Here is a 17,257-nt window from a genome sequence, read left to right as displayed (position 1 = left end):
GTTATGAAGTTCGTTTCTATACGTTTATAAGAAAGTTGGGATTAAGAAAAACTTTAATTCTGAAGGAATTTTTCTAGTATAAGGCGCCTCGGATAGCTTACTATACCAACATTTCAGGGACACACAATTAATATTCAATACCTGCAACATTCCGATATAATTTTTTTTGTTAATATATTGATAATCATTCACAATATTTTGTGTAGAAAGTCAGTGGTCATTTCTACTTGAATAAGCGTGAGTGACGAAAGAAATTAAGAAAGGGCCCTTCTTTAAAACGATGGTATTTATCTTTTTCACAATCTTTCATTTGTATCGATAATATCTCTTCGTACTCGTTTTGTTGCAACACATATTTTCTGCCTATATAAATACTTTAGTTTATATTGTGTTTCACTTTTTCGAGAAAAACGAAATCGATTTCTTATTAAAGGCTAATACATAAATTAGTGTTATTAATTTTTAATTAAGAAAATATCTTGTATCGAGGAATAAATTAAACCAGCTTTAAGTTAATTTCTCTAAAAAAAGCAATTTCTTTTTGGATGTATTTAAAACTCAAAACAAATCAAATTTTTAAATTGAGGCTTTTCTATAATTATCAATTGCGTTGTTTATAATTAATAATGGCAAAATTAAGGAATTATGACAGAATATTTAAATCCGCTTACACATAAGACAAGGTTTCAAATTCGAAATGTATTTAATTTTATCATCAAATCTTCTGCAATTGATAAATTCAGGTAGATATTGGACATTTTATATTCAGATTTACTAATTTATCAACAACGAAATGCAGGACTGAAGCAGAAAGTCGCTATTAAATAATTGCAGAAACTCAAAGTGCTAATACAGGATTCAGTTGGAGATCAACATCGCCAAGGGAAAATATATTCAACAACCTTTCACTCATCTAAACTGCCAACTCCTCTTCCTCATGACTCTTCTTCTGTGTGCCTTTCCTTTTATAGCTCCCATGACTACCTTAAAGTGTTCTTAGATGGATATCGTATCTTCAATCATAATCAAGATATTGCCTAAATTCGAGAAGTAGCTAGAGTTTTTATTTTTATAACCAAATTATTCGCCAAGCTGACCAAAGATCAAAATGTTAGTAGCCACAGTTGAAGTGTTAATAACCTAGACTCAATTCAGAATCCATTAGAACTATCTGCAAAATTTATCCTGAAAATGAAAATATCCATGCAGGGAAATGGTATTAAAATCGTTAATAATATTATAATTAGCAAAAGACTTAAATGTAACATAAATATATGTTTAGTAAAAAGGACGATAATAAGAAATTAAATTATAAATAGATTTGAAATATACATATTACTAATGCCTTTTCTCCGAAAAATATCATAAATGGCAATATAAAGGAACAATCTTATTTTTTTCAAGCCTCTAGAGAAAGATTTCTATAAATTTCCTCCACATTCTCTGTAAATGCTTAAAACTGTAAAATTAAAATTTAATATTTCACTATTTTATCAAAGGCATTTGTATTAAATGTTCCTGAAAATCGGGGTATAGTTATTTTTTTATTATAATTTTAAGCCTATCATTCCATCAACAATTTAATTTTCCTAATTGAAAATTTTTCCAGGCCGAAAAAAATTTCTGTATGAAAGACAGTTTGTAATGGTGATGAAAATTTTATAGTTAATAAAGTACGAATCGATAGTAAAGGAAAAGATATTCAGTTTTAAATATGTGTTAAGATCCTTGTCAAAAAAATAAAATCTGGAATGTAAGGAAAATTTCTTTAAACCATATATAAAGCAATATGACTGCATTTGTAATAGGAGAATAGCTAAAATAGTATATTAATTATTTTATGATAAAGCTTTAGTTATCTTTTTTCATATGTAGTAAATCTTTAGGAATTTTAAAAATTTTACATACTATAATTACGAGATAGAAGGGGAAATACTGCCAAAAGGTATTTCAGTCAAAGGTGTAAATGAGAAACGAATTTTATTATTATTTCGAATATTTCTCTGTTTCGTTTTATATAACATAACGTAACACCATCCTGTGCCCCCGGTGCCTGTAACATTAAGTTATCTAACCAGTTCGATGAGCACAAGATGGAAGGGGAGAATAAATAAAGAAAGAAAGGAAGGAAGAAAATTGTTGAAAGAAAGAAAGAAACGACAGACCATCCAGGGTTCTCAAGAGAGAATCCCATCGATGTCAAATCCTACACGACTGTGTTTAATTTTTTGTTGAAGTAATAACTGGATGAAGGGGGCAAGGATACTTAAATAAATGTTGACTTTGAGTTGAACTTACAGGAAAATGAGATTGCTAATTAACTGAAAAGGGCAAAAAATTGATAAATTACATTGAGAACATCTATACGACATGCATAAGTATATAAACAATCACTGAAGAGTCAGAAATCTGTAGCGTCCGTCTGAGTTCTGTGGTTTTGATTTCCTTCGTGAGAACTGCACTTTTGAGGAACATTTGAGCACTTTTGAAGTTGCAATTTCAGCTGATTTTGACAAGTGACCTTTTGGTCTCAACTATTGTGTAGTCTTGAAGAGGTCTTGGTATTTATTAATATGGTGGAGTGGATCTTGCCTCGTGAAAGGTTATTCGATGCAACTCTTCTGTACCATTTTTCCTCGATACTTGTTTCTGACTTTCTCATGTGCCATGAGAGAGTCAGTGAGCATTCGATGGCATTGTGAATTGGGGTCCTATCTCCCCACAGCTACAGTAAGGAGAGTTGGCCAGAAGGAATCTGTGTAGGTATGTCGGGAATGGGAAGTCCAGTGAAGAAAAGGACATCCGCTCTGTGCAGAGAGAAACTTTCTGTATTATGTTGAATGTGGAGCGGTCTCTTTCACATTCTTCCCATTCCTTTTGCCATCTTATCATCATATCTGTTTGGACGATGTTCTTCAGAAGACATCTTGGAAGCTTCATTACATTCCGATCTTAATTAGCCTTAGCCGCTGTTTTGGCTAGTTTGTCCGCCACTTCCCTTCATAGCCTACATGTGCCTTGTCCATGAGATTTTAATGTGATGATTTACAAGAAGAAGGGTGAATGTATCTCTTGCTAATTGGCTATTGGATCTTGGAGAACTTGAGGCTTGTATACTTGTTTTATTGTCGGCGTAAATAGTGATTGGATTTGATTTAGGAAGAGAGGTTGCGTATTTGACTGCTCTATTGAGTGCTAGTAATTCAGCTTGGAAGACCGTGTTTTCTTTCAATAGGTTGGTTGACCGTGTTTTCTTTCAATAGTTACTGCATCATGCATGACACAAAATACAGCCCCAAATCCTGCTGAGGATTTTGATGCATCTGTATAGATCCGGAGTCCTAAATTCTGAAACCCACCGTCTTCCAACGGAATTTGATGTGCTAGGAGATGTTTGGAAGGATGTGACGTCCAGCCCGTAGCTCTGTGCTCATACACGTTTGGGCTGATATGCGACATATCATGTAAGATTCCACAGAGTCTGTACAGTTCAGTCATTCTTGCAATCATCTGAAGCTGCAGATGAAGTGGAAGCCAGCCAAGGATAACCTGAAGTGCTGCAGTAGGCGTGGTCTTGTATGGCGCCGTAATTGCTAACAGAAAGTCTCTTTGAATGGAAGAGAGCTTTCTTGCTAATCTAACTGTTGGGTGGAGACACCAAAATCCTGCTCCGTGTGCAAGCCTCCTTTAAATAACTGTCCTGTACAGAATCTTTCTGTGTCGAATTGTTATTCCCCGGGGTTTGCCAGATATTTTGGGAAAATTGAATTGTTGTTATTGTTCTTTCAGTGCTAAATTCTTGAGGTGTTCCAATTTAATTTATCATTAATATGGACACCTATGTATTTAATGGCGTGTGTCTGCTTTATTCTTTCTCCCTGCCAATAGATTCTGAGTCGTGTTGCCCGTTTACTAAACAGAATAAAGTTGGATTTCCTCGTGGGCACTTCTAAATTGTTTATGTCAGCCCAGGATATGAACTGTGCTATTGATTCTTTGATATTTTGTCTTAGATTTTCTTTTTTTTTTCTTTCTTTCTTTCTTCCTTTTTTTGGGGGGGGGGGCTTTAATGACCAGAACAAAATGCTTGGATAGTTGTATGGGCAGGCCAGATTTTATTAAGCAGATCATTCGTCACCAAGTTCCATAGAGCTGTACCACTTCAAGATCCTTGGGGGCATCCTTGCTTCTGTTGTCTTATGGCCCAGCCTTCTTGTGTGTTGAGGATGATTTTTCTGGCATATAGCAAGTTTTCAAAGATGTTTCCTAAATTTTGAGAACATTGGAGTTTATCTAGATATTTCACTATTGAACGGTGTTGGATATTATCAAATGCACCTTTGATGTCCACTGAAAGAACCAGAATATTATGTGTTCCCCTTTTTCCATCATAAATTTTTCTACAAGCTTTTTAAGAGAAGCATCTATGGATTTTCCTTCACAGAATCCAACCTGACTATTGTTGATGAGTTTATTTGATTCTAGAAAATAAATAAGACGCCGTGTGAGTAGTTTTTCTAGAACTTTTCCTATAGTATGCATGAGAGCTATTGGTCTGTACGATGTGGCTAGTTTAGGGTCTCTTCCAGTTTTTTGAAATAGGATGATATTGCTTATTTTAAATGGATCCGGGAATTTTTCTGGTGAAAGACATTTATTAAAATATTCTTTGAAGAGGGTCGGAAAATTTTTGTTTATTGTTTTTAGAATTAGATTATCAATACCGTCATATCCTGGTGCTTTTCCATGAGGGAGATTATAAATAACCTGTGATATTTCTTTTTCAGTGAAAGGACAGTCATTAGGATTGGTGGTGATTCCATGTGTTAAAGATGGAGTTGAATTTGGAAATGGAAAAATGTGTTCTAATATATCCTGAGCTATTTTTTGGTGTCCTCCTTCTGGATTTATATTGTGAAAGACTGTTAGTTGAGATGGAGGAATTGTTTTCCTAAAGGCAGCTTTAAAATGTTTTCTATATGGATTTGCAGCGTCAGTGCAAAGATCTTTCCAACCAACGCTTTTGGTTCTCTTGACTTTCTTCATGTATTTTTTAGATTCTGTCTTCTACTGCAAATATTTTTTTGTTCTTTCCTCCGAACTTGATCTTTTGGCCCTTCTCTCTCAATGCCTAAATAATTTTCTTTTCTATTTCTAATTTATCTGTCTACAAAGTTGAGTTTTCAGTCAATGGCTGTTATGTTATGCTTCGTTTTATATACGCTACATCTTATAACCTATAAAAAACACAATTCTTACAAGTTTTTATAAATTTTTTGCAAACTTGTTAAATAATATTTTCTCAAAATTTATGAAATATATATCGGATTTTTTTACTTTTATGTTGTTGGATTTAACATAAGACGAAAAAAAAAATCTATAACAGTTTTTCGTTTTTAAACCCTTTTATTATTCTTTTTATTTTAACAGCGATATATCGTATTTCTTTATATTAATAAATATCTACAGGAAATGCTCTTATATTTGAATCTGCAAATTGTAATTGTAGCATATAACATTATTTGGCTAGTGAAATTTCTGGCAACTGATTGCATCTGTGTTATTCCCTTATGCGAAACAAAATTAGAAAATGTCCTTGCTCTAAATTCTAATAAGAAGAAAATCTTATTTCACCTACTCTGTTATGATTTTGTTCTAATATATCCTGACCTATTTTCTGTCTGATGATCTGATATGTTCTGTTGAGGTATGCCCGCGAGAAAGAAAACGTTATGTGATCGATTAGGTCAGTGTTTTTAAATCATATCTTTTCAAAGACTGTTTCAAAAAAATTCAATTTCGATAGTGATTTTCTCGCTGAAATTCGGTTAAGATGCTGAAGAGTTTCTTGGCTCTCTGCAAATCGATATAAAAATATATATCCTTTTTTTATGAAATTAAGTTAAATATGGACACAGGGAATTAAAGTTTAAAAAACTATCTCAGCATAAATCTATTTCAAGACCACTTTGAAAAACATAAGCCGACATTTTTCAACACTGTGGATTTAATTATTCCTTGGATATAGATTAACTGTCTTGTCTATTTAGACTAGACCAAATAAGATTAAACAAGAATTATAACGCATTAAAATTTTGATTTTACATTAAACATATTATTTATCTCCCTATTAGATTTTAACTGTTTCATTTTAACAGATTACCAAGTTTCATTTTCATAGTATCCTACTTACCTACAACTCCTGACAATAAAGGGAAAAAATTAGTAAAACAACAAAACTGGAATAACTATTTGGAGGTTCTGTTGTTGTTAATATTTACAATATCAACGAATAAATCCTTACACACACACACACACACACATATATATATATATATATATATATACAGTCGCTCAAAAAATTGAGAATACATCTTCCTTTTCTTGATAAATGCGACTTTCAATATAAATAACACATTACCGGGAAGTGCAAACATGTTTTTATTTTTACCCATAGCAAATGGTTTAATTTAAAGTAAAAATAAAGAAAAAGCAAGGAAAAACTTTGAAATTGAAAAGTTTCAGAAAAATTTTAAATAAACATACGCAGAATTTTGCCACAAAAAATTGAGAATACACCAATGAAATTTTTGCAATATCACATTTTTGCAATATTTTGCATAGAAACAAAGTGTCACTATTAAGTTGCAGGTCTTTTGGCTCTTATAATGGCCTCTAAACGTTATGGTACCGATTCGACCCATTTTTGGAGGTATCTGAAGATATTTTACTCCATTCTTCTTGTAACACTTGTTTTAAATGGGTTTTGTTTCTAATTTTGTGTATTTGGACCACTGCTTCGAGTGTGGCCCACAGATATATATATATTTGTTTGCAAGGATTTGCAGAAATACAATCCATAAAAGCGACATTACTGGTTTAAGTTATTTGGTTTTGGATTTTAGATTCCATTGCACTTGATAAAATTTACCAAAGAAATTGATTTAACAATTACTTTCAAAGTTGAAAGTGCATTTCAAACTTTCTAATAAAAAATAAGATGTCTAACTGTGCCGAATTTTGCTATACATTCTAATGCTACTTAATAATAATGCTAATAATTCTAATGCTAATTCTAATGCTACTACATATAATTGTATACATTGTTTACAATTATATGTAGAAGTCAATAATTATTGAAACATAAAATCTATTATTATATAGTTTACGCTAACAATCCCATTAAAATTAAATTTTAGCTAAAAAATATAGAACATGTGTTTTATTTAAAATCGCCACCTTTAACTATTTTATGTAAAGTATCTATTTGAATTAAAAATTGAGCTATGCCAATACATGTGTTTATGTACGACATTTTCCAAACTAGAATAAAACCAGGATTTCACTCTGTTTGAAACTGAATACGAAGAAAACTTTGGTATAAATTTACGTGATTCCACTTCAAATAGTCTAACTTTTGCTTTTAACTTGATGTCTGCTGTTTTCAGCAACGCTTTGCAACAGAAAATTGAATCAAACCACTCCATGCTTATTTCTACTCCTTGGTGATAATGGGTGGAAAGGAAGGAGAAAAAATATAATAAGGGCAAAAAATTGCAGAAAAAGAAGGTTCCATGTTGCCAACTTACACGTGTCTGGGAAAATGCAAATCCCACTGTGTTGCAAACTGAAAAATCCAAGCTAAAAGTAGCCTCCTTGCATACGTTCGACATTTCATGCTTTATTTTTTATCTTTTGCTTTCAAATTCAGTGGAGCAGCAAAAAGCAATTTGTTCGGAATTTTTCCTCTCATGGTGTGTTCTTTTACTTCCATATTTTTTTTTTCCTTTCGTCTTCTAAGGAAAGCGAAGCAAAGGATTGTGCAGTTGTCATCTCATTTTTTTCACCCCAGAACGCCTAAAATGGATAGAGGCGGGGATGTATGGAAATATCCCATTTCCCTTGAATCGCTTCCGCGTGTGTGCTACAAGAGAGCATTCCACCCCCAGCATGTCGTCTGCTCTTGTCTAACAATGACACTTCAGCGGTGACAGTCGAATGCAGGGACAAGCCCAAGCGATCTCCTATGAGGGAACTTGAAAGAGAAATGATAATGGTTATTATTCTCAAACAGGTTGTTGACGCTAACGTTTCCTTATGCTTCCATGTGATATATGATTTCCCTTTGTCGTTGAATCTTTGCTTTCATGTTTTAGAGAATTCGGAGTGCAAGAATTTCATTTTCCGAGTCGTGATATTTGTGGTGATGAAAGTAATACTTTGGAACCAAAGGGGAAAGTGAGTTAAATCACAGTTTGAATCTTCTCAACCTTTCACACAAGGAAAATATTTTAAACAATATTGCTCTAGATCAAATCAAGCTTTGGAATATTTGAATGTTCTTATTTATATTCTCTTGGAATTTTGAAATTTTTCTATGAGGAAAAATCATATGAATAATTCCTCGACATACAATATGTGCAGATTTTATAAATTATAAATTCTTATATACAAAATGGTATTTCTGTTTCTTTGGTTGCGTATTTTTTTAAATAATTCAACCCCCACTGATAGAATTCAAACTTTAGCATATACGTTTATTTGCAATAAAAATAATGAACTGCGCTATTAAAAAGTTCATACGCTCCTTTATAAGATGGGGTCAGATTGCGATTAAAATATTTTATGTGTATTTGTCGTAACATTGGAACAAAAAGTTATAAAATCTACTTTTACACCATCCAAAAATACTAAATATTTTCTTTGCAGTGACATTTATATATTTTATATTTTTAAAATCAATTTTTGGAAGTTAATTTAAATAAAATCTGTATCAATTCCTTTTATTCTTCGCCCAAATCTTAAACCTGTTCCACTGTTTTATCACTTCTATCATTCGGGTTCTTTCCAATGTTAAAGGGCCGCGGTGGCCTGGTGGTAAGGTCTCGGCTTGTGAGCCGTAGGGTTTCAGGTTCGAGACCCAATTCCACCGAAAAACCGTCGTGTAAGGGGGTGTGTTGCACATTGAAGTCGTCATGCCAAACGTCTTCCCGCTGGTGTGGTGAGGTGTGGAGAGGGGGGTGCCAGCTCAGGTGCAGTCCTCGTCATCTGGCAACGGTTCAAAATTACGAGCTCCGTCCCAAAATAGCCCTTGTGTTGCTTTACAACGGGACGTTAATATAACTAAACTAAACTAAAGCCAATGTTAAAGTTACTTTCCTCAGTTATTTTCATTTATATGTTCGTTGAAAAAACGAAAATGACTGAGAAAGCAAATAAAGGCAAATATTTAAATCTTACATGCAGTGAGAGCAATTAAAACCTGTAAGAGTGGTTTTTCTGAAAGTTTCTTACACACTATCCGATTAATTTCTTATCCCTCTCTTTCCGTACACAATTATGAATCTTGGAAAAAACCACAAATATCTTGCATCCGATAGTGACCAATAGCTACGGTGTATAAATATTTGGCGTGCATTTAACAGTTTTAATGAATCGATACTGCGAACATGTATTTTTAACGCCTATTTGCCATCCGAATAAAACCAAAATTTAACATAAACCTACGGTATTACTGAGTTTTTACGTTTATAATTATTACAAAGAACAAGCCCACAGATTGTCAAATTTTTGGCAGATTTGGTTAAACATTTGATTAAAATTTATATTTTAGAAGCTGAAACTTTTTATTAACCTAACTGCCTTAACCTTTTTATTAACTCACTTATAATCGAACAGACAGACTTCCAAGGAATGGATTTCATTCAAAATTTAACTGAAATCTACAAACTCGGTCTTAAGTTCATATACCTAAGTTCAACCGTATACCTTAGTTCAACCTACAGTTTGAATCGTGTTTGAGTTCACAGACAAATTGACTCACAGACATAATGCTAAAAATATATTTTCTGAATTCAGGAAGACCTGATATATACAGATTCGTCAAAATGTTGAATTCAAATTTATTGAAGATTACAATACTTCCTATACATTTCGTATGCTAAAAATTAACAACAGTTAACCTGAGTTATACAGGTTTATTACAATAAATACATATTTTATAAAAATTTTCAGACTTTAATTAATATTAAAACGCTTCATCTGTGATATTTTCTTGAAATAGTAATTCCCAAAGCAATGCAGAAATATTACCGGCATTTCAAAATGTGAAGATGATTATAATTATCCCATTATAATAATCTTCATATCTCACTGTTGGTTCGTAATTAATTTAATAAGTTATGATGCATAGTATATATAGTAATTACAATGTGTTCATCAACAATAAAAAACATAAGACAATTTTTTTCTTTCTCAAAAATCTCTTATGTCTTTCAGTTGTTGCCATTATTTTTTTTGTACTGATCTGCCAAGCAATTTGATTCGTTGTCATCAGGCAGTATTTTTGAAACCATTTTAAGCAAAACATTTTATACACTTGATACAGCCGCGTCATACTAGAATGTTTCCTTCATCTGCTGCTGATCCTTCAAATTTTCTGATTTCCTTCAAATGCTGATCTTTAAATTAACACATTTCCATGTAATGGCCTTTTTGTAAGACAATAATGGCATTTTGTATAGTTGCTTTTCGATGATGCACTTAAAGAAATTTTTTATATTTCTTCATCTAATGGCTGAAGTCTTATTAGTCGGCAAGGAAGAGTTTTCTGTTATTCGATAGCATTTTTACTTACAATCTATTGGACAATTGTTAATAAATAACACAATCTTGAATCCTGGATTTTCCAATATTTATTTCATTTTGAAAGTAGTTTACAAGAGTTATAAATATCATAAATTACACTTTATTGACAAAATAAATGACATTTACTTTTTTGAAACATGTAAGGCACTTACTTTTAACGATCAAAAAATGAATTTATATTTTCTTCACTAGTGAAATTTGCAGTCATAAAACCGTTATTTTAGTTATTTCTTCCTCTTAAATGCTTGTATTCTTTTAATGATAAAGTTTTAATCTGTAATGATTTAAATAATAACTAGTTGCCTTTGAAGACAAATTTCTTTGCCTAGAACATATACTTTTTTGTAACTAAATAATTAATACGTAATAAAGTTAAAGAAAAGTCTCTATTATTTGATAGGACTTTCAAATATGAATTAAACCAATTTCTGCAAAATTAAAAGCTTAATTGAAAATCCTATTATATAGTTAATTTTTGGAAAAAAAACAGGACTGAATGTTTTGATGAGTGATCTTGTATTCCATCGGAGCATTTAAAAGCATTGTTAAGAATATTACTTTAAACTGAAATAAAATATAATTTAATTTAAAGGAAAATATTCTGCAGAAATAAAATATAATTTGATTTAAGGGAAAATATTGTACAAAAATAAAATATAATTTAATTTAAAGGAAAATATTGTACATAAATAAAATTTAATTTTATTTCATGGAAAATATTGTACAGAAACGAAATTAACATTATTTAAAAGACAATGTTCTGAATTTTACAATAATATAAATATTATTTTTAAAACATAATTGTTTCGGAAAATATGAACATCAGTTTCCTTAGGCAAACTATAAATATTACTTTTTTGGCAATGGCTAAGCCCATTTTTGAGCTCCATTAAACTTTCTGTTTGAACTCTATTTCTTGATTTTTTTATATCATATTTCCTCTAACTAGAAAGATTATTTAAAAAAATCATTAAATAGGGTTAATTCATATTTTTTTTGGTGTACCTGAGTCACCAAAAGGTACAGAATGTTTTTACATCTGCACCTTTTGGTGACTCAGCCAATCGTCTCAGTGATTCTTATAGTATTTTGCAGCTCAATTAATTAGCTACACGAATCATTGGATTCAATGCAGATGTAAAAACATTCAGTAAAGCAGTCTGAAATCCGTATGATGAATTGTTTACATTTGACTGCTGTCATGCACATTAAGCGGAATTTCTGCTCCAAGTACTGCTCCTTTTTGGAAAAAAAAAATGCATCTTACTTAGACAGACTTATAACTAAATCTTGTGGCAAATGTAATTTAATTACTCGAACGTAATTTACATTTTTATCTCTTCTGCATCATATAGTCCTGCTTAAAACTTGAAACTGAAGCAATTTACTTCTCTTCATTGCGTAAATATACTATAATATAAGACGCAATACGATGTTATGACAATCAATAATTCTTGGGTTTCATTTCGGGAATTTCAGCGTAATCACAAAATACTAAAAACAAAAATGTTTAATTGTGGAAACTTCGTCAAATGGAAATCATCTTTCTTATTATGGAGAGTAAAAAAGCATGTATCATTTGAAATGAAATGATATGGAATATTTCGTTAAATAGAAAGCCTCATTAAATGGAAGCTCGTTGAATAGAAACTCTACAATATATTACGATAAATATTATGCATTATTTTTATTATATATCTTTAACTCTTACAAAATCTAGTATGAATGGTACCCCAAAAATAATGAACAAATGATGTGGATTGCCGCAGATTTTATGGCAGAGTCATTCACAAAAAGAAATTTTATTATTTTATGATGTTCTGAGTCCTTCCCTCAAAAGAATATCATCAAAGGAGCTTAATGAGCGCATCCATCAAGTTCTATGTGCTTAGGAGGGGAAAAGCCCTTCATTTCCCATCATATGTGGAGGTTCCATTAGGCCGCAAAAGAGCGTTTACTTTTAGCTTACTTTTATGCTTTATCTAGCTAAAAAAATGCCTCGAAACGTCTGCCAATGATATTAAAAAAACAATATAATGCATTGTGCTATTTCTTCAACACAGATTTAATTGAAAATATACTGATGGCTTGAATATATATATTTATTACGCACATTAGAAACAGAAACATTATAGAAAAAAAATCAAGAATTTGATAGAATTTATGCTTTTTGCTTGCATAAGAAACCTATATCTGATATTTCATGTAAGAATTATTTGATATGGAATCCATTGCATAATTAATAACCAGTGGCAAAATTTTAAAGAAATTTAAATAAATAACATGTGGTAATTTTAGAATAGTTTAAAAAAGGAAGAGAAAAAAACTGATAAGTTTTAAAATTGTAAATTCAACAATTATATTTCAGGGTTTGAAAAATTTTCGCTAGTTCTGGGTAGGTTCTCTTTTAAAATATGCTAGCGGAGAAATTTTATTTGTGAGTTTTTATGATGAAATTGTAACTAATGAATACCATTGCAAATATTATCAAATTTTAAAAGTGAGATTATGCTTGTAATTGTAATTGTAAATTGTAATAAATAATAAGTAAATTGTAAGCTTAATGATTATGATCATTACACAAAGGAACGAGGAATCTTTCAACATAAACATTTTTATTAGGAATTAATTATATTTGAAACATACTGATGTGAAACCAGTACAACAATATAATAGTCTGAAGACGTGAGTAATAAAAATTAAATTAAATTAATTAACATAATTAGAACAACAAATATCTAAAATTTACACCAACACAAAATCTGCGAAATCACATTTAATATTTTATGCGTTCTACCATCTCTGCTTCCATTTTTAAGAAATATTTGATGTGTTTAATATCCTTTATTTGTTTATTTGTTTTTATTGCTCCGTTCCAATTCCAATTCATGGGAATCATTGGTGTTATAATTCCTTTCTGAGCTTTTTTTTCTAACAATATAGCATAACTCCATTTTTCTGAACAGTCCGATTTATGAAGCACTTTATGATATCTGAGTCCCATCACCGGGGCGCACCTAAGATATGGGAATTAAAAGCTTCTAGATTGATGGTTGGTTCTAGCCGCCCTCGTGTTTAGAAAAAATGGAGTGATATTGACTACTCTCTAACGATAATGGGGTATGCACCCTACAGTAGAGATTGTGCCGCGGCTGTTGATAACCCTTACAGCCCAACATTAGTTTCCATCAATGCTTGTCGCAGTGATCCGGTCATTCAATTTTCCCCGTATGCTTCTGGACGCGTCGAAATAGTCGCTTCTTAAATTATTTCAACAATTTTTATTATAATAATTAGAAGTTAAACATGTTTTATTTCTGAAAATATAATGATATACTTAATAATTTTAAATGTTAGTGCTAGCAATGTCTCCGTAAAATATTAGATTGGTAATATTAAAATACTTCTATTAATATTGTAACTACATTGCACTTTCAATAAAATTTGATTCCAGAAACCGCCTTTACAACATTCCAATACAAGATAACTATTTTATAGTTAAAAGACTTAATAGAATTACTTTCACGATTGCTGTCTAATGTAAACGGAGGTCAAATGCTGTTACTTATTTCTACATTTTTTTATTAATAATGCATACTAGTACTTTGCCTATTTAATCTATAGAAGGAAAAGACAGATTTTATTTAGATGAAATGTCCCCCATAAAATTATTATTCAATTATATTATTCATTTCTTGATTTAAATTAAACATCCTCTTTTACCTTTTGATTCAAAACCAGTTCATTCTTTAGTTAAATATTCCCTCGTCAAATGACTCGTGTCTCTATCTAGGTCTAAAATAGATGATTTTGCCAAATTTATTGCGGTTATGGCATAGATAGATCATATTTTTTCATAGACTATACTTTTATAGACTAACTTTTTTTGGATAGAATCCTTTTAGTCGAGAATTATAAAATATTTACCGTGTTTTCAGTTTATTCTAAACTTATCTTCTGACTTGTTTTTATTTTTTAAATGAAAGATAAAGTTTTGAATTCATTAGTCTTAATTTCCCGAAGGGTTATATTTTTTGCATCATAAGTATACTTTAAAGGTCTTTTTCAGTTCTTTTGATTCAAATATTGAATGGACCTGCTTGGTATACAATTTCTCACCCTTCTCAGTGCCTTGAGCATCAGCGAGCAGGCACAAAATTGAATCCTCTGTCAGAATTTTATGACAGGGGCTACATCGAAAACCTCTTCCCTCTCTGACTTTGCTTATCGATTGTTTTCCAGGTCGGCCCCTGCCAGCGGTGTCGTGGAGGCGAGTGCGGGCGGAGATTCCAGATCAATTCTCCGAGTCGGACCCGGAGAGGGGCGTCGTCCGAACAGAGATGGTCATCGATACACTCAAGAGGGAGGACTTGCTCACAGAAATCACCTGCCAGGCCTCAAACACCAACCTCACTGCACCCGTCACGGCTTCTGTCAAGCTTGATATTAGTTGTGAGTATCAAGAAAATGAGTGACCTGAATGTTTTTTTCTCGACTCTAACAATTGGTTCGGACATAGCTTTCTAAATAAAAGTGCTTAATCGCCTGTTATATTTTAGTATGAGTAATTAAATAGTGATTTTAATTTTAAAAGAGACATACTCATTATGAGACTGGAACAATTTATGAATAAAGAAAACGTAAGAAATGCAGACAAAACACTGCCATTGATCTCTTAGTTTAGGACGTATTTGATTAGTTATTCGAGTTATAGTATTTAAAAATTTATTTTTAAATAAAGATCTCAATAACATAAAATACATAAAAGAACTTAAATATTACGTTTTATAATCGCAGATGTTTATTATCTTTTATATGAACTGAAAGAGCAATAAATTTCCCAAATAATACAAGCCTTCTAATTAAAAAGTTATAGAAATTCATAGTTTCAGAAGATAAAGAGAATTACTTAGACTGATAACATGGGGCACTTATAGATTAATGGAAATATTGCAAAACATCTCCTCCTACATGGCATCATAATTCGTTTTCCACAAAATACGAAACCCTTTTTCTGATGAGCTATCTTTTCTAACATGTTATAAGATTATCATAAAACATTTATTTTTCTTGGGAAATGATCATGTAAATGTAATCAATATTTTGCTTATTATTATACTTTTATGTACTGAACAAATGTAGTTAATAATAGCAAATACCTGTTAAAGCAAAAATGTGTATAAAAATTTAGCAACCTATAAGTGCACTTAACTAAAATAATGTGAACAAGAGTCCATATTAAATATATAGTTAGCTGCATACACAACATATTTTAGAATTTACATGACTTTATAAAGCTATTTGAATATGATGAACGGAACTTCCAATTTCAAAGGAAGGATTTAAGAATGCCATTAAACTATCGAGATATTTACCATAAAATATTACTTAAAGGTCTAGGATTAGTACTTTTTTACTGCAGTATTTGTAAAGATTAACCCATAAATGCCTTAAAAGGTAATGCAATTTCAATTAATATTTATTACAGAAAGTAAAATATATTTGTTGAAGATATTATATCGATTCAACTTCTTATCGCTCTGGTAATCAATATACAAAGTAATACTGAAAGTATGTCCAGGATAAGAAGTAAGGCTATCATGAACGATAGTATTGTAGTAGTATGTAATAAATTTATAAGAATCATTTTAGCACAAATCCACCCCATTTTGATTCAATTATTTTGAAATTAAAAAAAAAATTGTAAAATACTGGTTTGGATTGATTAGTTAGATTTTCAAAATTAGTTAGACTGTCAAAATTAAAAACAACGACGTCATAAGAGAAATTTTTTAATATAATTTTAGTGCCAACGTAAAATTACTGCAGAATGTCCTGTTAGGTTAAAATAACTTTTCTTTACTACTTATTTCCATTAAGTACTATAAAGAGCTACCAGTACTTAAAAGCTATCATTATATTAAGTGTCGATTATTTATGATAATTAAAACTATTTTCAAATAATAAGCATTCGGTTATGATAAACGTAAAAAATGAAAAATATTATAAAAAAAAAGTTGGGAACACAAATAATAGTTCTTGTTGGAATTAACGTGCACCAGACCCACTAACACTAAAGTTCTTCGGTGGAATCTGGTGTCGAACCAGAAACCCTCCAATTCCGAATCCGAGGCCTTACCAACAGGTCACTGCAGCTCCAGAAAAGGAATTTGGAATATTTATGCCTAGTACATATAGAAATATATTATTACTCAATTTTATACAGGTAAAAATGCAGTTTTCAGACCTAAACCAGTAATATGAATTCCATCATAAAAATCTCCTATATATAATTATTAAGGAACAAACAAATAAGACATTTTTTCATGCATTTTAAAAGTGGCATTAATTATTGGACTTATATCGCTAACATTTTGTCTTGCTTTTACAGAATGAGCTTTCGTGTAATTAATCTACATCTCATTTATTTAATTGATTCAATAATTTTTATTACTTTTAAAAAAGAAAAAAATTCAAATAATTTTCTTCTCTATATATTTTAATCTTTTCAATTATATCACAATATTTAACTACAGTTCTAATTAGCAAAGTATATTGGGGACAAATTAAATTTCCAAATAAAAGGATACAATTAACAAAAAATTAACGA

General features: G+C 30.9%; 1 protein-coding gene across 1 annotated transcript in view; it reads left to right on the top strand.

Annotated features, from left to right (window-relative positions):
- Positions 1 to 17,257, top strand: part of LOC129989399 (nephrin-like) — a 590,283-nt gene that overhangs the window by 440,692 nt on the left and 132,334 nt on the right. Inside the window, exon 6 of the mRNA XM_056097917.1 lies at positions 14,890 to 15,099. Within this exon, the coding sequence (XP_055953892.1) occupies positions 14,890 to 15,099 (210 nt within the window). The remainder of the gene's footprint in view (positions 1 to 14,889; positions 15,100 to 17,257) is intronic.

Source organism: Argiope bruennichi, chromosome 2 (genome assembly GCF_947563725.1).
Source record: "Argiope bruennichi chromosome 2, qqArgBrue1.1, whole genome shotgun sequence".
Classification (NCBI taxonomy): Eukaryota; Metazoa; Arthropoda; class Arachnida; order Araneae; family Araneidae; genus Argiope; species Argiope bruennichi.
The sequence above is the reverse complement of the archived record's forward strand: the minus strand, read 5'-3'. Positions and strand labels throughout refer to the sequence as shown.